The 22,002-nt window shown below is 40.3% G+C and overlaps 1 protein-coding gene and 1 pseudogene across 3 annotated transcripts in view; both read left to right on the top strand.

Moving 5' to 3' along the window:
- Positions 1 to 21,699, top strand: part of ZNF607 (zinc finger protein 607) — a 405,121-nt gene extending 383,422 nt beyond the window's left edge. Inside the window, exons 2-5 of one of the 3 annotated variants that reach the window (XM_050768940.1) lie at positions 5,581 to 5,815; positions 7,642 to 7,768; positions 9,464 to 9,562; positions 18,145 to 21,699. In XM_050768940.1, coding sequence (XP_050624897.1) covers positions 5,807 to 5,815; positions 7,642 to 7,768; positions 9,464 to 9,562; positions 18,145 to 19,997 — 2,088 coding nt within the window. In that variant the 5' untranslated portion in view covers positions 5,581 to 5,806 and the 3' untranslated portion in view covers positions 19,998 to 21,699. Of the gene's footprint in view, positions 1 to 937; positions 5,816 to 7,641; positions 7,769 to 9,463; positions 9,563 to 18,144 lie in introns of those variants that run through there. The other 2 variants (XM_050768939.1, XM_050768941.1) reach the window with 2 other exon arrangements.
- LOC126942091 (prohibitin 1-like) lies at positions 20,804 to 21,699 on the top strand (annotated as a pseudogene).
- Positions 21,700 to 22,002: the final 303 nt, after the last annotated feature.

The raw sequence follows: 22,002 nt of genomic DNA, 5'->3' as shown, positions 1-22,002 counted from the left end.
GAAGGGGTCTTGCTAAACTGACTTAGAATAGTTCTTTGCTATAGCCAGATTTTACAGTGAAGTGTACAGATGGACCTAGCTGAAGATGTAATAGCCTGACTAAAGTTTGGCAGAGTTTGTCAGTTTCCAGTGTAGGATTCCCTCCTGAAAAGGGTTGTTACTCCGCCCCCATCTCCCGGTTCTTGGAGTTTCATTTACATGTTTAACAGACACCGCCTTCTTGAATTCTGACCCTAAGAACCTGAAGTGAAGGATGATTGCAGATTCCATCCAACATACTTCCTTCTGGTTATGTGTATGAAATTATGCGCCTGTAGTCTTGGAGGGGGGAAACGTAAGCGCTAAGTATTGTGAGGCAATTTTGGATATTCTATTTTGGATTTCTGTAGATCAAAAGCAACAAGAATATGAACTTAACCGTGTTGTGAAGGAAGTGAGCCAGAATTTAAGTTTTCCAAAACAGGAATTCTCAGTTATTGGTGTACTGTCTGTAGACCAGTGCCCTTGTGGGCATAAGGGACATCACAAACCCCCTGAAATTCTATAAAGAATTGCTGCACATGTTTGTTAATATGCATTTTTCGAGGATGTCCATAATCCAGATTATTTAGACTTGAGTTTTAGATCTGGAATCAAGGAGTTTTTTTTTTTTTTTTTTTTTTTTTTTTTTTTTTGAGACGGAGTCTCGCTCTGTCGCCCAGGCTGGAGTGCAGTGGCGCGATCTCGGCTCACTGCAAGCTCCGCCTCCCGGGTTCACGCCATTCTCCTGCCTCAGCCTCCCGAGTAGCTGGGACTACAGGCGCCCACAACCGCGCCCGGCTAATTTTTTGTATTTTTAGTAGAGACGGGGTTTCACCGTGGTCTCGATCTCCTGACCTTGTGATCCGCCCGCCTCGGCCTCCCAAAGTGCTGGGATTACAGGCGTGAGCCACCGCGCCCGGCAATCAAGGAGTTTTATACCTTTGAATGGTTTTGCAGAAAACTATTGATCAAGATTATAGGAATGGTTAAGAAAATTATACAACATCCATGGGATTGGATATTATACAGATAATAAGATTTATGTTTGTAAAGAATCTGTCACAGGAAAAATAGCTGTGATCTAATGTTTAAGACTGTTTAGACTTACAGTGATGGATCACAGTTCTCAAAATGTTAAACTATACATGCAGCTCATTTTTTAAAAATGGAATTTTGCAAAATTTTTGCAAGGATTGTATCCAAAATGATTATTTAATTGGTTTTTCAGAGAAGAATGGAAGGGTTGTGGCCACATTTATTGAGCATATAATGTGTGCCCCAAATTACTTGACCTATTCTGTGTACCTGTTCCCATTAAATGTGCAGAAGACATTCCCTGTCCATTTAGGAAAGAATCTTTGTAGTGAATTGTTTCTAGTTATGTAGAAGAAACACAGCTAAAGGCTGTTCAAGAAGACAAAGTGTTACATGTTTTAGGCGCACTGATTTTTCATTCTGGGCCTAATATTTAGATTTCTTTGATGACACATGTACCCTCTCCCAGTAATGATACTTCTAGGAATAGTTTACTACTTTGAAATATCTTGAAGTTATATTTATGATGATGGAATTAAGGCAGGTTCATCACAAAAATTTCATTCCCTAAGATAGTTTCGAAGAAGAAAGTTAGAATAACCCAAACCTCCCTGCCCAGAGATAATCACTTTAAAAATGTGGGTGTATATGTTTTCAGTTTTCATGCGTGAGCACTTGTGTGTGGTTTTGTCTTTACAGAAGAGAATTAATGAAATAGACAAAGACTCCAATTTTAGTTAGAAAAAGGAATCTAACCCAACCGTGGATATAAAACCAGTATGATGAGACACCATTACTTTGGACTGAGCTCCTGCACTAGGCTCCAACAGACCAGACTAAACCAAAATGAAGTTACTCATACTAAAAGCCACATTACAAAACTGAAACTTTAAGGGAGCGGGTAGAGTGCCAAACAGATCAGTTTTTCCTGAAAACAGGAGATTCCAGCCTACCCGAGTCAGCATAATAAGGAAATGACCTCCGCTTTAACCCTTGCAGAAAAAAGTAAACTGAAGTAGCCTGATGGTCACCAATTTTTTTTTCTATAGTTCTCTTATTTGTTCCCACCTTACAAAATCCACTGTTTCTCCATTGCTCAGTAGGAGCTCTTATGCTGTTTTGTACAATGGAGGCTACCCCTTTCATGAATCACAAATAAAGCCCATTAGATCTGTAAGTCAGTGTGTTGTAACTGAGTCTTTTGACATGGGATTTCATATATCCCTGCATATTAAGAGGAGAGCTAGCTACTAGGGACCTCCTTCAGAGATGAAAAACAATCCAAGTTTTTATACCTTTTAGGGATTAAAAATGCGATTTAAAACTTAACAGGGCACAAATTATGAAGTAAGACATCCTCTCAGAATTAGTAATTTAGAAATGCAAAGTTACTGCAGAAAAAAGCATGGTAATCTATGATTTCCAGATGTCTTGCAAGTATGGTAATATTTCCAAAGATAGTTCAGTAATAATAATAAATAGGTATTGTAATATTTACAAATACTTACATAAATGTTTGTATTTGGCAGGAAAATAAGATTCACTCTCCTTAATATTCTTGACCTAGTACTTTATTAGATCCAGTTCTTTGAATTTATGTGAGGCTGAGTGGTATCTTGTTTTCTGTACCTGCTGGGGAGTAAGGAAAGGGGCATTTTCTCCTTACTTACCTGATCATCTTTTTAAAAAAAATTTTTTTCAGTTGGAGTTTCAGTCTGTGGCCCAGGCTGGAGTGCAATGGCACGATCTCAGCTCACAGCAACCTCCGCCTCCCGGGTTCCGCAATTCTCCTGCCTCAGCCTCCCAAGTAGCTGGGACTATAGGTGCCCGCCACCACGCCCGCCTATTTTTTTGTATTTTTAGTAGAGATGGGGTTTCACCATGTTAGCCACGATGGTCTCGGTCTCCTGACCTCGTGATCTGCCCACCTCGGCCTCCCAAAGTGATGGGATTATAGGCGTGAGCCACCGCGCCCGGCCACCCTATCCCTTATTTGCTGATGGGGAAACAGGCACTGAGATGTTAGCATCTCTCATAGGGCACAACTCGGTATCACTTTTGAGAGTGAGAAGACAGCCTGTCTTCCTAATTTTACCAGGATACCAGGTAACTAATTTGTGTATACTTTTTGTTGTTGTTTGCTTTTTGTTTGTTTGTTTGTTTTTGAGACAGGGTCTCACTCTGTCACCCAGGCTGGAGTGCAGTAGCGTCATCTCGGCTCACTGCAACCTGTGTCTCCTGGTTCAAGTGATTGTCATGCCTCAGCCTCCCAAGTAGCTGGGATTACAGGCGCCCGCCACCATGCCGGGCTATTTTTTTTTTTTTTTAATTTTTAGTAGAGACAGGGTGCATACGTTTTTAAACCTGTCTTATTTAGTAACTCATCCTTGGTACTATTTTCCTTTGATTATATGATTTAAAATCAATCTTACTAATAATGGCATAGGTTGTTACCATAGTCGGGAGAATAATATGTTTAAACTACTCCCTACTGTGTTTTAATGTTTGTATTTTTAATTTCGATAGTCAAAAATTATCTTTGATGAATGTATTGTACATATTGGTTGTATACTTCTATAGTTATTTCCTTTTAGAAATTCCTACGAATGAATTTTGTGGTAAAAAAAAATCTTACTTTTGGGCCGGGCACAGTGGCTGACGCCTGTAATCCTAGCACTTTGGGAGGCTGAGGCGGGCAGATTATGAGGTCAGGAGTTCAAGACAAGCCTGGCCAACATGGTGATAACCCCGTTTCTACTAAAAATACAAAAATTAGTTGGACGTGGTGGTGGGCGCCTGTAATCCCAGCTAGCTACTCTGGAGGCTGAGGCAGGAGAACCACTTGAAACTGGAAGGCAGAGGTTGCAGTGAGTCGAGATCACGCTACTACACTCCAGCCTGGGCAAAAGAGCAAAACTTTGTCTCAAAAAAAAAAAATCAGACTTTTATTAAGTGCTTCTAGTATGCCACACTTGAAAATTGTAGTATTTGAAATGGGACAATCACTGAAAAGATAGAGTTGCTTCCTTTGAAATATAATCTATGAAGGCAAATCAAATCTGAATAGGAGGAAGTTTAAGGCAGTATGTGATAGAGTCCATTTGGAGAGATTTAGGTGACCTACGTGGTGATGTCACGTAACAGAGACATCCGTCTGACTATAGCAACAGTCAGGCTATGAACAAATTATACTGAGTCTATGGGCTGTGTATGGTGATAAACAGGTTTCTGCTATATCTTTTAAACCTTTTAGTTTTCACTGTATTGATATTAGATGGAAAGCAAAATTAATTGCATGAGGAAATTCAGCAGCTATCTGGAAGATATCCTGACCTACCTGCCAGATTTAGGAAAAAAATAAACCCTTCTGTTAAGAAGACCTGAAGTAAATCTGTATTGAGGCCATCATCCATTCACAGAGAAGATTACTCAGGGACAGTTCCCCATGCTGTTGGAGACACAATTCTAACATATCTAAGAACCAGTGATGAAGTGAGTTTAGGTTTGGTGACCCAAAAGAACCCACAGAAGATAAGCCATTCAGTAAAATGATTTTAAATTTAGAGAAAACATAATTTTGTTGAAATTCCCACCTTAACAAATTGGAAACACATACACATTTCAAGTTAATATGTCCATGCTTACAATAATTATGAAGGAAACATTAATAATGAAAAAATCAAGAGCCACACAAAAGTATAAGGAATGCTGTTTATCAAACTCTGATTTTGGGAAGTTGCTAAGCAAAGGTTTATTTACTTTTCCTTTAGCTTTATTTAGTTGTTTCATGTATTGAGCCAAAATGGAATACAAAGTGAGATATAAGCACTATAACTATAAGCACTTTTTTGTTTCTTGGAGACAGAGTCTCGCTCTGTCACCCGGGCTGGAGTTCAGTAGCACAATCATGGTTCACTGCAACCTTGAACTCCTGGGCTCAAGTGATCCTCTCGCCTCAGCCTCCCGGGTAGCTGGGACTACAGGTGCATGCCACTTTGCCTATTTTATGATTATCTGTCTGTCAGCCTTTCTCTCTGTATTGATGGATATGTATTTATATATTTTACAAAAATAAATGTATTGGTCAGTGTGATCTTTCTGTTGACATTGTTTCTGATATTTTTCATGTCCTTGAATTTTTCTCAATTTCACATTTAATGACTACTTTGTATTCTAGGACAGTGATAGTCTGTTATATATTTAACTAGGAAGCTTTGCTAGGCTCAGAACGCTGAACAGTCACTATCTGTCTCCAATATCTTGACCAATTTCACCCAATTTCAAGACTAAAAAGAGGTTCTGATATGGATGATGTGCCCTGTTTTTACCCTTAAAGGAAGGAATGGAAAGAGGTAGGTCTGCTCAAAGAAGGACAGAGCTGCCTAATCTGAGGTCCACATCTGCCTCACCAACATCATACATTGGCCAGAAAATTTCCCACTGAATTATCTGGGTCTGGTTTCCATGACAGTATGTTTCTGATGTATGACTCTGTGTAGGTGAGACCCTTGGGTAGTCGGGGAGGAAATGGGTTTATCCAGAATCTTAATCTTCCCAAATTGTATGTAAGAGGAGGTAGTTTGGAACTTGGAATGGAAGAGGAAAACAGCACTATTACCTTGAGTCCTGTGGGGAACACTGAAGCACAACTGGTCTCAAGGTCTTCTCTTCTTTCAGGTCTTGGTTTTTTGACTTTGCTCTTCTGGTAGAGAAACCCTGAGGACTGATCAACTCTTGCCAGTCTCAAACCATGGCCTGTGTAAGTTGATATTTCTCGCCATGTTGATGTGTGTGTGATTTTTTAGGTCATATACGTCTTTTCATCATGTTTCCTGAAGTTACCTTCGTGAGAGGGTGCTCAGTTAACCTAATCCCCAGTTCTCATTCTTCCTGTAAAATATGTACCACGTCACCCAGCATCCTTGCTAGGTGGGCTACTGCAAATTCACTAGCGTTCGTGTTGTTATTGACCAAATTACTCAATGTCCTCTAGGTGCCCATTCTTCTATTTTGGGCAGTGATACAGAGGAAAGGAGTCAAGTTCTTTGAGTACAGATATACGCATTTCAGGTCGGTTTTGTCATTTGTTGCGATTGAGACAACAGTTCCATTTGACCATCCATGGGAAATCTTTTAAATTTTCCAGACATTTGAGTTTTTCAGCTAGATAAGGTGGAAATTGGCACTGAAGGATCTAAATCTTCAGGTAGGATAAAATATCATGCTTCTTGTGAATTAGTCTATTGGATTGGAACTCGTAAACACAGAAGTTGTGGATCTGGATAAAAAGTCCTGAAAAACAAATACCATAACATAATGATGTCATGATAAAATCCTTTGTCAAAACAAACAAAAATGCTCATGGTAAGATTTGACGTAATGAAGTACTTGATGCTTGAAGAGATTATTAATTTTAAGGAAACCTAGTTTTCTGGAGTCAGACACGCGAGTCAGATGCACTACTGTTGCACCACGAGGTCACAGGAAACCTAGTTTTCTAAAATTGAGAATCTGTACCATATTTTGCATAAAACATCTCTTAATTAAAAATTTAAGTTCTCTTCCAAGTCAAAATATTCCTCAGTTAACATACACTGATTGAGAATTTATGAGGCAGATACCACCAGGGCGTTATGTGCATAATAATGATTTAGTTTAATAGAAAAACATTATTATTTTGTCATTTTCAAAAGGGTCAGATACCTAAGAAGTGTCCCAGAACAGGCAGAAAGTTTTGTCTGTGTTTCAAGCTTCTTCAAAAATATGCATAAATTCTACTTCATTCCCTTCCCTGATAGCATATATTTCTGGTCTGTGTGCTGGTTATCTTGCTCTTCTGCTGCAATGCAGTCCTTCATCTCCTCCACTCCATTTTCGTTTTTCTTTTCTTTTTTTTTTTTTTTTTTTTTTTTTTTGAGACGGAGTTTCACTCTTGTTGCCCAGGCTGGAGTGCAATGGCACATTCTCAGCTCACCGCAACCTCCGCCTCCCAGGTTCAAGCGATTCTCCTGCCTCAGCCTCCTGAGTAGCTGGGATTACAGGCATGTTCCACCATGCTGGCTAATTTTGTGTTTTTTTTAGTAGAGACAGGATTTCTCCGTCTTGGTCAGTCTGGTCTTGAACTCCCAACCTCAGGTGATCCACCCACCTCAGCCTCCCAAAGTTCTGGAATTACAGGCGTGAGCCACCACGCCTGGCCATGCACTCCATTTTCTTTTAATTTTTTTGAGACGGAGTCTCGCTCTGTTGCCCAGGCTGGAGTACAGTGGCCTGATCTCGGCTCACTGCAACCTCCACCTCCCAGGTTTAAGTGATTCCCCTATCTCAGCCTCCCGAGCAGTTGGGACTGCAGGCATGCACCACAATGCCTGGCTAATTTTTTGTATTTTAGTAGAGACGGGGTTTCACCATGTTGGCCATGATGGTCTCAATCTCTTGACCTCATGATCCGCCCGCCTCGGCCTCCCAGAGTGCTGGGATTACAGGCGTGAACCACCGCGCCCGGCCCCTCTATTCCATTTTTTAAGTCTTTTCTTTAATTTCCCCAGTAATACGTGGGTTTGCTGTTTCGATTTGCCGTTTCAGGAATCGATAACATTTGGGGATGTGGCCATAGACTTCTCTCATCAGGAGTGGGAATATCTCAACCTGGTTCAGAAGACCTTGTACCAGGAGGTGATGATGGAGAATTACGATAACTTAGTCTCACTGGGTATGTTTATCAACCTGGAATGATTTAGAATAATTTAGAATCATCTGTTCTGTAGAATATATTCTTTTTCTGTTGTGATTTTCAGGGCTGCCTTTTAAGAAACTAAATTTGTTTTCTCTATTTCTATTGAGGTGGTTTCAGCTTTGAGTCAGCAATGGCAGCTCCTTTCAACACTTTCATCTTCTCTATCTTTCGGTGACATTCACACCTCCCTCTGATACTTCTTTTATTTGTCTCTTTAACCCAGAAAGTGGGTTGAACCAGTGGTTTAGCTTAGAATTTTCTGATGTTCATTGTAGAACCATTGTCAGGGCGTTCAGGTTTCTTATTTATTTTGTGCACAGAATTGCTTTAGTGCTCCATTTTATTATCTGATCCATTTGCAGCGATATTAATTTGACAGAAGGTGCTGAATTGCTATTATTATCAAAAGAGATAGCCTGTTCATATAGTCATAGAGTGGTGGATTGGATAAATTAAACTTACTTAAGACTGAGGAGAAAACAGTCCATTTCCTGAGACAGAATTTATTTGATTTATAGTTGAAACTTACAATCCATGAAAATTACGTGTAAAATGGGATGAATATGCTATAGATATCTCTTCTTGTATACTCTTAGTAAAATAACTGCAGTAGCATAATGTGAACAGCTAGCATTGTGATTTCCACACAGACATTTTTCTAAGTACTTTACTCATATATCAAGTAATTTAATACTCCCAACAGCCTTACTATTTTCCCAATTTTATAAGTGAGAATACTGAGCACAGCAGTGTAAGTAACTTGCCCAAGGTCACACACAGCTGGAAAGTGACAGTCAGGAATTGATCCCAGGCTGTTTTTTTTTTTTCTTTCTTTCTTTTTTTTTCTTTTTTTTGAGATGGAGTCTTCTGTCACCCAGGCTGGAGTGCAGTGGGGCGATCTTAGCTCACTGCAACCTCCACCTCCTGGGTTAAAGTGATTCTCCTGCCTCACCCCCCCTAGTAGCTGGGATTACAGGCACTACCACCACACCCACAGCTAATTTTTGTATTTTTAGTAGAGACGGTTTTGCCATATTGGCCAGGCTGGTCTCCAACTCCTGACCTCACATGATCCATCCACATCAGCCTTCCAGAGTGCTGGAGTTATAGGCGTGAGCCACCACACCCAGCCAATCCCAGGCTTTAGAGTGTGTGTTTTCAACCACTTTATGCTTGCTTACTGCAGTTAGAGGACATATAAGTTTAAATTTCTTTTGAGGCCAGTCATGGTGGCTCATGTCTGTAATCCCAGCGCTTTGGGAGTCCGAGATAGGCAGATCACGAGGTCAGGGGTTCGAGACCAGCCTGGCCAACATGGTGAAACCCCATTTCTACTAAAAATACAAAAATTAGCCAGGCGTGGTGGCGCATGCCTGTAGTCCCAGCTGCTCAGGAGACTGAGGCAGGAGAATCACTTTAACCTGGGAGGCGGAGGTTGCAGTGTGCCAAGATCGCACCATTGCACTCCAGCCTGGGTGACAGAGCGAGATTTTTTGAAAACCAGCAAACAAAAAGATTGACTCTCCCTGGGTGATCTTTTTCTTATTTCTCTCACTCTTCTCTAAAATCTTATTCTGTATCACTTTGACCTTTCATTTATTGCAATTGTAATTTTAAATTTGACCTTCAAATTTGATTTCTGTATTTTGTGGCACTTCTTTTCTTTGTAAGCAGGACATTCCATATCTAAGCCAGATTTAATCACCTTATTGGAGCAAGGAAAAGAGCCATGGATGATTGTGGGGGAAGAAACAAGAGGAGAATGTACAGGTAAGAGCAAGTCAGGCAGGGGCAGCCATTTTTGTATGTAAATAGCCCTCGTGGAAGTGGTCATCTCATTTGGTAAACACATCCTTGAAACATTAGTCATAAAGTTCCCTCCTCAGCGAGGAGGCTTCTGATGTGGAGAAGAAATGGATATCTCAGCATGAAATAGCCAATGAAGGCCCAGCGCAGCGGCTCATGCTTGTAATCCCAGCACTTTGGGAGGCCGAGGTGGGCAGATCACCTGAGGTGATCCTCCACAGTAGCTGGGACCACAAGTGCATACCACCACATCTGGTAATTTTTTTTTCTTTAGAGATGAGGTCTCCCTACATCGCCCAGGCTGTTCTCAAACTCCTGAGCTCAAGTGTTCTTCCTGCCTTAGACTCCCACAGTGCTGGGATTATAGGTGTGAGCTACCATGCCTGGCCCAGAATTGTTCTATATCCCCTGCCCAACCTTTTTTTTTTTTTTTGAGATAAGGTCTCACTCTGTCACCCAGAGCAGGAGTGCAGTGGCACAGTCTTATCCTCTGCAATATCTGGGACCACAGGTGTGTGCCACCACACCCAGCTAATTTTTGTATTTTTGTAGAGACAGGGTCTCACTATGTTGCCCAGGCTGCTCTGGAATTTCTGGGCTCAAGTGACCCGTCTCAGCCTCCCAAAGTGCCAGTATTACAAGTGCAAGCCACCTCGCCCGGCCTGTTCTATATCCTCACTGTGGTTATGAACAACTATGTGCATTTTTCAAATCTCATAGAACTGTATATCAAGAAAAGTGAATTTTGGCCAGGCTCTCTGGCTCACACCTATAATCCCAGCACTTTGGTAGGCCAAGGCAGGCAGATCACTTGAAGACAGGAGTTCAAGACCACCCTGGCCAACATGGCAAAACCCTGTCTCTACAAAAAATATGAAAAATTAGCTAGGTGTGGTGGCACTGCCTATAATCCCAGTTACTCGGGAGGCTAAGGTGGAAGGATTACTTGAGCCTTGGAAGCAGAGGCTGCAGTGAGCCGAGATCACAACATCACATTCCAACCTGGATGACAGAGTGGGACCCTGTCTCAAAAAAAAAAAAAAAATTAAGAAATTCTTGTCAAGGTTACAACCTGAGCCCTCTGGCCACGGTGGGGAAGAGAGTGCTAATCATAAGATTACAGAAAGCGTCCCCTCTGCAATACCTTACCTCTTTATCAACAGAGCTACAGAATAAAAATTGTGGATTCCAACTGAGAGACCTGCAAGACAGTCTCCATTTAAGAAAGAATTGCTAGGGAAACCCAAAGACAAAAGAGAAGACATAAATAAAAACTGGAAGAATTGAAACTACAACACAAACAGCTACAGCACACAATGAACACGGCCTAACTCCCAGGCAGACAAACCTCAAACTTTACACTGAAGGTGTATTCACCTCAGTTCCTATTACGGGACACATCGCGGCCAGCTATTTCTTTCTTCTTTCTTTTCTTTTCTTTTTCCCTCCCCCCTCGCCACTTTTCTTTCCTTTCTCTTTCCTTCCTCTTTCCTTTCCTTTCCCTTTCTCTTTCCCTTTCCTTTCCCTTTCCCTTCACCTTACCCTACCCTTCCCCTTTCCTTCCCCTTCCCTTCCCCATTTCCTTCCACTTCCCTTCCCCTTTCCCTTCCCCTTTCCCCTCCCCTTTCCCCTTCCCTTTCCCCTTCCCTTCCCCTTCCCTTCCCTTCCCTTTCTGTCTTTCCAGACGGAGTCTTGCTCTGCCGCCCAGGCTGGAGAAAAGTGGAGGGATTTCGGCTCACTGCAATCTCCACCTCCTGGGTTCAAGCAATTCTCCTGCCTCAGCCTCTCAAGCAGCTGGAATTACAGGCGCCTGCCACCATGCCTGGCTAATTTATATATCATATATATATATATATATATATATATATTTTTTTTTTTTTTTTGTAGAGGTAGGGATTCACCATATTGGTCAAGCTGGTCTCAAACTCCTGACCTCAAGTGATCCACCCGCCTCAGCCTCCCAAGGTGCTGGGATTACAGGCATGAGCTACCGCACCCGGCCATGTCCAGCTTTTTCTAACAAAAATTACAAGGCATGCTGAAAATAAGTAAACATCATTAAAAAAAAAAAAAGGATTGAAACCAGACCCAGATAAGGCAGAGATTTTGGAATTACCAAACTGTGAATTAATAAATTAACTTATTTATTTATTTAGAGACAAAGTCTCACTCTGTCGCCCAGGCTGGAGAGCAGTGGCGTGATCGTGGCTTACTGCAACCTCCACCTCCTGGGTTCAAGCAATTCTCCTGCCTCAGCCTCCCAAGTAGCTGGAACTATGGGTGTGCTGCCCAGCTAATTTTTGTATTTTTAGTAGAGACGGGGTTTCACCATGTTGGCCAGGCTGGTCTCAAATTCCTAACCTCAGGTGATCTGCCCACCTCGGCCCCCTAAAGTGCTGGGATTACAGGCTTGAGCCACCGCACCCGGCCCATTAACCTGTTTTTATACAAAGTGTTTGGGTTATTGATTTAATTACTTTATGAGAACAAAAGGGAGAAAGAGAGAAGGGAGCAGATGTCGGGGAGAGATTTCGAGAAAGAGAGGAAGAGAAAGAAATACAGATTTTTTTTCTTATTCAGATTTTCAGTTTCTTAACTAAAAATTGGTGGTTTGTATTTTTCTTGGAAGTTGAACATTCATCTAAGTTTTTTTTTTTTTTTTTGGGGGGGTGACAGAGTCTTGCTGTCTTGCCCAGGCTAGAGTGCAGTGGTGCAATCTCGGCTCACTGCAACCTCTGCCTCCCAAGTTGAAGTGATTCTCCTGCCTCAGTCTCCTGAGCAGCTGAGACTATAAGCGCCCGCCACCATGCCCGGTTAATTTTTGTATTTTTAGTAGAGACAGGGTCTCACCATGTTGGCCAGGCTGGTTTCAAACTCCTGACCTCAGATGATCTGCCTGCCTCAGCTTCCCAAAGGGCTGGGGCGTGAGCCACCATGCCCGACCCTGGCAAACTGTTTTCTGAAGGGCCTGACCAGCTTAAATTATTTACTGGATGGTAGTGTTCATCGCTTTATCTACTTCTTAGTCAAGCTTTGGTGGTCTGTGTCTTTCAAGGAATTTGTTCATTTCATCTAAGTTATCAAATTTATTGGCATGGGGTTCATAATACTTTATGATTTATAGTGATAATCCCTTTTTTATTCCTGCAATGGGTCATTTATGCCTTCTCTCCCTTTCTCTCCTTTGGGTGGAGGTTTATCAACTTCATTGATCTTTTCAAAGAATCGGCTTTTGGTTTCATTGATTTTTTTTTTTTATTGATTTTCAATTTTCTATTTTACTTTTTTTGATGATTATTATTTTTATTCTTCTTGCTTTGGGTTTGATTTGCTCGTCTCTTTCTATTGAGGTGAAGACTGAGGTGTTTTTTTGTTTGTTTGTTTGTTTGTTTTTGAGACAGAGTCTCGCTCTGTCGCCCAGACTGGAGTGCAGTGGCGGGATCTTGGCTCACTGCAAGCTCCACCTCCCGGGTTCACGCCATTTGCCTGCCTCAGCCTCCTGAATAGCTGGGACTACAGGCGCCCGCCACCAGCTAATTTTTTGTATTTTTAGTAGAGACTGGCTTTTACTGTGTTAGCCCAGATGGTCTTGATCTCCTGACCTCGTGATCCGCCCACCTCGGCCTCCCAAAGTGCTGGGATTACATGCTTGAGCCACCGTGCCCGGCCAACTGAAGTCTTTTTTTTTGTTTTTTTATACTAACATAGATGTTAGTGTTGTAAATTTCCCCTAGGCGGTTCTTTATTAGTTAGTATTCCATAAAATTTGATACATTGTGTTTCCATTTTGATTCAGTTCATATTGCTTTCTGATTTCCTTCTTGATTTCTTCTTTGACCTGTGGTTTATTTAGAAGTGTGTTGGTTTGTTTTCCAAACAGTTAAGGATGTTTCATTGTTGGTTAGTGATTTATAATTAGCACCGTTGTGATCAGAGAACATGCTTTTTATGACTTGAATTATTTTAAATAATAATTGAGATTTGTTTTATGTACTGTATGGGCCCTCTTGGCAAATACTCCACATGTGCTTGAGAATATTGTATATGTTGGTGTTGGGTGGATGTTCTGTCAATATCTCATGTAGTTTCTTGGTTGATACTGTGCAAATCTTGTATATCTTTACCATGTTTTTGTGTACTTGTTCTGGGAATTGTTTCTAGAAAAATATTTCCATTTCCAGTTATATTTTTTCTTTTTCTTTCTTTTTTTTTTTTTTTTTTTGAGACAGAGCCTCACTCTGTCACCCAGGTTGGAGTGCAATGGTGTGGTCTCAGCTTACTGCGACCTCCGCCTCCGGAGTTCAAGTGATTCTCCTGCTTCTGGGTTCAAGCGATTCTCCTGCTTCTGGGTTCAAGTGATTCTCGTGCTTCAGCCTCTGAGTAGCTGGGACTACAGACGTGCACCACCACACCCAGCTAATTTTTGTATTTTTGTTAGAGACGGGGTTTCACTATTATGGCCTGGCTGGTCTCGATCTCATGACCTCATGATCCGCCCACCTTGGCCTCCCAAATTGATGGGATTACAGGCGTGAGCCACTGCGCCTGACCAATTTCCAGTTATGTTTTATTGTTACCTATTTTTCATTGCATTTCAATCAGTTTTTGTTTTATATACTTTGAGAGTGTTATCAGGTGCATAAGTGTTTGGGAATTTTATGTTTTCTTGATAGACTGATCCCTTTTATGTTATGACATGCACCTTCTTGAATCTTCCTATTTTCCTTTGTCCTGAAATCTATGTTGTCTGATATTAACATAGCCCACCATTTGTTTGGCTTGTTATATTGAGTCTATCCTTTTACTTTTAATATTTTGTGTCTTTAAAGTATGTTCCTTGTAGCCATTACATAGTGCACAAGGGTTCCAATTTCTCTGCATTCTCTTCAACATTAGTTATTTTCTGTTTTGTTTTGTTTTGTTTTTTTGTTTTTTAACCAGTAGCCATCCTGATGGTTTTGAGATGATGGGTCATTCACTATGTTCATCTTTGCCTCTTAAAGTGTTTTGACCCTATACATTTTATGTAATTATTAACATGATTACATTTAGGTCTACTACTTTACTTTTTTTCTCTATTTAGTTTCTCTGTCCATTCCTTTTGTAGTTTTGATTATTTCAATTTTTGTTTGTTTTTTTTTTACTATTTATTTAAATTTACCTATTGGCTGGGCGCAGTGGCTCACACCTGTAATCCCAGCACTTTGGGAGGCCGAGGCAGGTGGATCACCTGAGGTCAGGAGTTCGAGACCAGCCTCAACATGGAGAAACCCCGTCTATACTAAAAATACAAAATTAGCCTGGCGTGGTGGTGCATGCCTGTAATCCCAGGTACTTGGGATGCTGAGGCAGGAGAATTGCTTGAACCTGGGAGGCGGAGGTTGTGGTGAGCCGAGATCGCTGAGCAACAAGAGTGAAACACCATCTCAAAAAATAATAATAATAAAAAAAAAATTTTAAATAAATAAATAAATTTACCTGTTGACTTTTGGGTTGTATCTCCTTGAGTAATTTATTTTAGTGAGTGTTATAGGGATTATAGTATACAATATACATCATGTTTCACCATCTAGAGTTGTTCCTTCTCAACAAATGTATAAACCTTGTGTTTTTATAGGTTTATATCCATCTTACCCTTCACGTTATAATTTCCATGTATATCACATCTTCATATGTTGTAAACCTCACTAGGCAGTGTTATTAGTTTTGCTTTTGACAGTCATATTAAAGAACTTAAGGAGCAAAAAATGATTTTAGGTATTTACATCATCATTAGTGATGCTTTTCTTATATTCTGAAGATTCAGATTTCTCTTTGGTATTATTTTCTTTGGGCCTAAATAACTTGTTAGCATTTTTTGTATAGTAAGTCTGATGGCAACAAAGTATTTTAATTTGCTTTTATCAGTAAATGTAATGTATCTTACTTGGCATTAAATGAGCATCTTAATTCTACAAATTTATTTCTTTCACTAAATTTGAGTTGTTTTCAATCGCTATTTCCGGAGATATTTTTCCTGCCAAAATCTTTGTTTTTTCAGTTTATAATTTCAACCATAGCTTTTGATTTATTCCCACAGCTCTTTACAAATGTTTTCTTCTTCTTCTTCTTCTTTTTTTTTTTAATTTTTTATTTCTGAGATGGAGTTTCACTCTTGTTGCCCAAGCTGGAGTGCAATGGTGCAATCTTGGCTCACTGCAACCTCCGCCTCCCAGGTTCAAGGAATTCTCTGCCTCAGCCTCCCCAGTAGCTGGAATTACAGGTGCCCGCCACCATGCCCAGCTAATTTTTTGTATGTTTAGTAGAGATAGGATTTCACTATGTTGGCCAGGCTGGTCTCGAACTCCTGACATCAGGTGATCCACCTGCCTCAGCCTCCCAAAGTGCTGGGATTACAGGCATGAGCCACCACACCTGGCTAAAATTTTTTAAACCATTTTTCTCTCTCCATTTCAAGTTGAATAATTTCTGTTGATCAATCAAGTTTACTGACCCTTAGTGATTATATGTTTCAGTTGTATAATTTGCATTTCCATCCTTTTCTGTCTCCCCACTCGTGGTTATAGCTCCTATGTTGTCTGTCATTTCCAGTGTGTTTTTCTAAGCTTTTTCTTAATGTTCTGATGTTGTAATCATATTAGCTAGCATGACAGGCATCAGCCATTGAGCCTGGCTCCAAACCTTTGTATGCTACTGTTATAAATAAAGTTTCAATGCCGCAAAAGAAATAGCACTCAAATATAAAATTTTCTTTTTTTTTAATTCTCGGCAAGGCAAGGTACTTGTATAGAAGGGTGCGCTCTCACCGATGGAGCAATGGTGGGCGCACATTTGGACAAGGGAGGGGAAGAGGTTCTTATCCCTGAGGCACATGGCCCCTGCTGCTGTGTCGTTCCCCTATTGGTTAGGGTTAGACCGCACAGGCTAAACTAATTCTGATTGGCTAATTTAAAGAGAATGACGGAGTGAGCGCTTTGGCAGGTGTCAGGGCAGAGCCGGTATAGCCCATAACAGGAATGAGTTAGCGTGGAGCAGGTGATCAGAATGATTTAGGGTGGAGTAGGTAATCAAAAAAGGTTGCTTTACGAGGAAGTTAAGTTTAAATGTAGAAGGCAAAGAATTGAACATACTGATATATTAATGTTTTGAAGAGAAATTTAGAATTCATATTCAACACTACTATTTTTATTGTCTTGTTTACTCACAACTCTAAGTCTTTGAAGACTTCCTTCCTTTTCTTTTGTAATATTTTCAGGTTCATGTTACCTGTTCCTATCCTGAATTGTTTGTTTCTCTGCAATATCTTATGTGCATAATTTTAAAATTTAGATATTGAGAAATTACAAGATAGGTGGTAAAATGTGCTCATTATAACTGTCTTTTTAGCAGCTTTTTGTATTTCATCCATGGCAATTGACTGTTTAGACTTTTCACTTTTAGGGTCACTCTGAGGAATATTCCTACAAAATTATTCATTGTTTTTAATACTTTCAAGATATGTATATATAATCTTATAATTTAAATAAAATCTCTGTTTCTTATTTTCCCTTCTTATTTTTATTTTTATTATTTTTTGGTTGCTTTAGCTCATATTTCACCCAATGATTTTTGTAAACACCATGTCTTTGATTTAGGTGTTGACACTATTCTGTTTCCTAACCCATCACATTCTGCTTTTATCTTTATTTTTCTACTTTCCTGTGCCTTGCTCTTAAATTCCTAAATGTTGGGTAGTGATCTTTAACTTATTTTCTTTCCTTTTTATTGAGATAAATATTCACTCTTTGAATTCCCTGCCTGCTGATACTGAATGCCCATGATTATGATGTGTACCCATTTTCTCCATCATGATTTGCTTACCCTTTATAATTTCCATGTATATCACATCTACATATGTTGTAAACCTGATCATTCTTCAGTTACAATCTTCCCTGAAAGATGGGTGTTCCCACAACTGTAGTTTATTCCTTTCTATGTATGACCATGTATACTTCTTTTCTCTATATATTAAATAAGATACTGAGTTTTTATTTAGTTATCTTACCCTGACTTTTTTTTATTACTTCTGATCCTACAGATGTTCAATCTGCTGGAATTCTTCCATTTTACTCTTCTATTTCCATATCAATATTTGCCTGTCTTCTTAGCATATGATATAAATTTATATAGAGGGGGTGTGGTACAGCTGGTCGGTTCTGTCATTCTAGAGCCAGTTATGCATATATGTTAATAAATCTGCATTAAATTGACAGCTTGAAATTGCCCTCAGTGGGAGTATTTATACCAGAGATCTTGGCAAACACTACAAAACAGGGCTCTGTGTGTGTGTGTGTGTGTGTGTGTCTTTGTGTATGGGTGCATGTATGTGTAAGGTTGCACTCCTCCTGTAGAAACTCATTTTTTGAGCTCTCCTTTCATTTTTTATATTTTATAGCTGTATTTTTGAGTTCTTGGCATCTGTAATAGGTGAGAATTTCTCTTAATTCTACAATACATTGACATTTTCTCATCCAATAAACAAAATGTTTTTATTATATGTCTTCTAGATTTGGATTCAAGGTATGAAATAATCAGCGATGGGAAAATGCACCTTTATAGGAAACAGTCATCTGTTACTCTCCATCAGAGAATTCATAATGGACAGAAACCATACGAGTGTAAGGAATGTCAGAAGGCCTTTAGTCATACAGAACTCATAGTACATCAAAGAATTCATACTAGTGAGGAACCTGATCAACGTGAAGAGTTTGGGAAGGCATTTAGCCATCTTACAGACCTTAGAGAGCATCAGAAAATTCATGCTCGTGAGAAACCTTATGAATGTGAAGAATGTGGGAAAGTCTTCAGTTATCCTGCAAACCTTGCTCAACATGGGAAGGTTCATGTTGAGAAACCCTATGAATGTAAAGAGTGTGGGGAAGCTTTTAGGACTAGCCGTCAACTTACTGTACATCACAGATTTCATTACGGTGAGAAACCCTACGAATGTAAGGAATGTGGCAAAGCCTTTAGTGTGTATGGACGACTTAGTCGACATCAGAGTATTCACACTGGTGAGAAGCCCTTTGAATGTAACAAATGTGGGAAGTCCTTTAGGCTCAAAGCAGGCCTTAAAGTACATCAGAGTATTCATACTGGAGAGAAGCCACATGAATGTAAGGAATGTGGAAAGGCCTTTCGTCAGTTTTCCCACCTTGTAGGTCATAAAAGAATTCATACTGGAGAAAAACCCTATGAATGCAAGGAATGCGGTAAGGGCTTTACATGTAGGTATCAACTTACTATGCATCAGAGAATTTATTCTGGGGAGAAACCTTATGAATGTAAAGAAAATGGGGAGGCTTTTAGTAGTGGCCATCAACTTACTGCACCTCATACATTTGAAAGTGTTGAGAAACCTTATAAGTGTGAGGAATGTGGGAAAGCCTTTAGTGTGTATGGACGACTTACTCGACATCAGGGTATTCATAGTGGTAAGAAACCCTTTGAATGTAACAAATGTGGGAAGTCCTTTAGGCTGAATTCATCCCTTAAAATACATCAAAATATTCATACAGGTGAGAAACCCTACAAATGTAAGGAATGTGGGAAGGCCTTCAGTCAGCGCGCACACCTTGCCCATCATAACAGAATTCATACTGGTTACAAACCCTTTGAATGTAAAGAATGTGGGAAGTCCTTTCGTTGTGCCTCGTATCTTGTCATACACGAGAGAATTCATACAGGAGAGAAACCCTATGTATGTCAAGAGTGTGGGAAGGGTTTTAGTTATAGCCATAAACTCACTATACATCGCAGAGTTCACACTGGTGAGAAACCTTATGAATGTAAGGAATGTGGGAAGGCCTTTAGTGTATCTGGACAACTTACTCAGCATCTGAGTATTCATAGTGGTAAGAAACCCTTTGAATGCAACAAATGTGGGAAGTCTTTTAGGTTCATTTCTGTACTTAAAGCCCATCAGAATATTCATAGTGCCGAGAAACCCTACGAATGTAAGGAATGTGGCAAGGCCTTTCGTCATGCCACAAGCCTCATATATCATGACCGAACTCATGCTGGTGAAAAGTCCTATGAATGTAAAGAATGTGGGGAAACTTTTAGTCATGCTTCACATCTTATTATTCATGAGAGAATTCATACCAGTGATAAACCCTATGAATGTAAAAGATGTGGGAAGGCATTTCGCTGTGCCTCATATCTTGTTAGACATGAAAGGGTTCATGCTGATGGAAATCCCTATATGTGTGAAGAGTGTGGGAAAGCTTTTAATAGTAGCCATGAACTTAGTATACATCATAGAGTTCATACTGGTGAGAAACCTTTTAAATGTAATAAATGCAGAAGGTCCTTTAGGCTTAGATCCATCCTTGAAGTACATCAGAGAATTCATATTTGATAGAGAAACTGTGGCATATACAGGTAGTAAAGAAAGCACATTCTGTCAATTGATTTATCCCACTGAACAATTTGAAGACAATGTGGAATGGCTTTGAGATACAGTTCAGTTTTTGTTAGGCATCAATTTGTATTGGTGTGAACTTTCCAAAATGTAAATATGCAGTTTCTTTGGTAAGAACTGTGTTAACTCAGATTCAGAGAATTTATTATGTATTTTTTTAATAACATAAGAAAACCTTTTCTGATATTCCTCTAGTTTTGGATTGCCAAAATAATCATAGTAGAGGAAAACTGAGAGAATGCAGGAAACCATTCTTTATACTTCCATGTAAACATCTTGCAGCAACAATCATTTATTGTTAAACCTGGGAAAAGTCATTAAACAGGAAACCTCTGTCTAGATAAGCGATGATGGGAAAGGCTATTTAGCCATTCTGCATATTTAATGCTCATGATCGATGTCCACTTCTTATAGCTGGGATGATATGGGGGAAGATACTTATCCCTTCTGGGGATCATATATAAATGGTGATAGTAGTACCTACAGTATAGTGCTGTTAGAATTACATGAGTTAGATGTGAAAGTCAGAGTGGAAGCAGGTGTGAGAGGGTCCCGCAGAAGAAAACATGGCTGCCAAAGTGTTTTGAGTCCATGGACAAGTTTGGCCTGGCCTTAGCTGTTGCAGGAGGCATGGTGAATTCTGCCTTATATAATGTGGATGCTGGGCACAGAGCTGTCATCTTTGACCAATTCCGTGGAGTACAGAACGTTGTGGTAGGGGAAGGGACTCACTTTCTCATCCCATGGGTACAAAAACCAATTATCTTTGACTGCTGCTCTCAACCACATAATGCGCCATTCATCACTGGTAGCAAAGATTTACAGAATGTCAGCATCACACTGCACATCCTCTTCCAGCCCATCACTAGCCAGCATCCTCTTATCTTCACCAGCCTTGGAGAGGACTATGATGAGCCTGTGCTGCCGTTCATTACCACTGAGATCCTCAAGTCACTGCTGGCCTGCTTTGATGCTGGAGAACTAATCACCCAGAGAGAGCTGGTCTCCAGCCAGGTGAGCAGCGACCTTATGGAGTGAGCAGCCACCTTTGGGCTCATCCTGGACAACATGTCTTTGACATATCTGACCTTCGGGAAGGAGTTAATAGAAGCAGTGGAAGCCAAACAGGTGGCCCAGCAGGAGGCAGAGAGCGCCAGATTTGTGGTGAAGGCTAAGCAGCAGAAAAAGGCGGCCATCATCTCTGCTGAGGGTGACTCCAAAGCAGCTGAGCTGATCACCAACTCACTGGCCACTGCAGGAGATGGCCTGAGCAAGCTGTGCAAGCTGGAAACTGTGGAAGACATTGCATACCAGCTCTCACGCTCTTGGAACATCATCTGCCTGCCAGTGGGGCAGTCCGTGCTCCTCCAGTTGCCCTAGTGAGGGCCCAGCCTACCTGCACCTCCCTGAGGCAACTGGGCCACAGCCCCGATGATTTGTAATACCACCTTCTGCCCTCACCCCAGAAATCACTGAAATTTCATGATTGGCTTAAAGTGAAGGAAATAAAGGTAAAATCACTTCAGCTCTCTAAAAAACAAAAGAAGAATTACATGGGTTAGTACATGAAAAAATTATGGGAAACTACATGGAATACACTGTTACGTTCAATAAACATTAGCTTCTATATATAATAATATCATTACTTGTGTTATTTTTAGTGCATTTTGATGAGATGAAAACCATTAACCATTCAGATTTAATGAATTCAAAATTTTAGGTTTTACGGTTTTTAAATTTGAATTCATTCTGGGTAAACTTAATAAGTAAAAACCATAAGAGGGCTTTCATTCCGATATGTTTAGGTGAATCAGACACTTAATCCTGGAATGAAATTCAGATGTAAGCTGGGCAGTGTGGCTCACGCCTGTAATCCCAGCACTTTGCGTGGCCAAGGCAGGTGGATCACTTGAGGTCAGGAGTTCAACTCCAGCCTGACCAG

This window comes from Macaca thibetana, chromosome 19 (genome assembly GCF_024542745.1).
Source record: "Macaca thibetana thibetana isolate TM-01 chromosome 19, ASM2454274v1, whole genome shotgun sequence".
Taxonomy (NCBI): domain Eukaryota; kingdom Metazoa; phylum Chordata; class Mammalia; order Primates; family Cercopithecidae; genus Macaca; species Macaca thibetana.
This window is presented reverse-complemented; position numbering and strand designations above follow the sequence as displayed.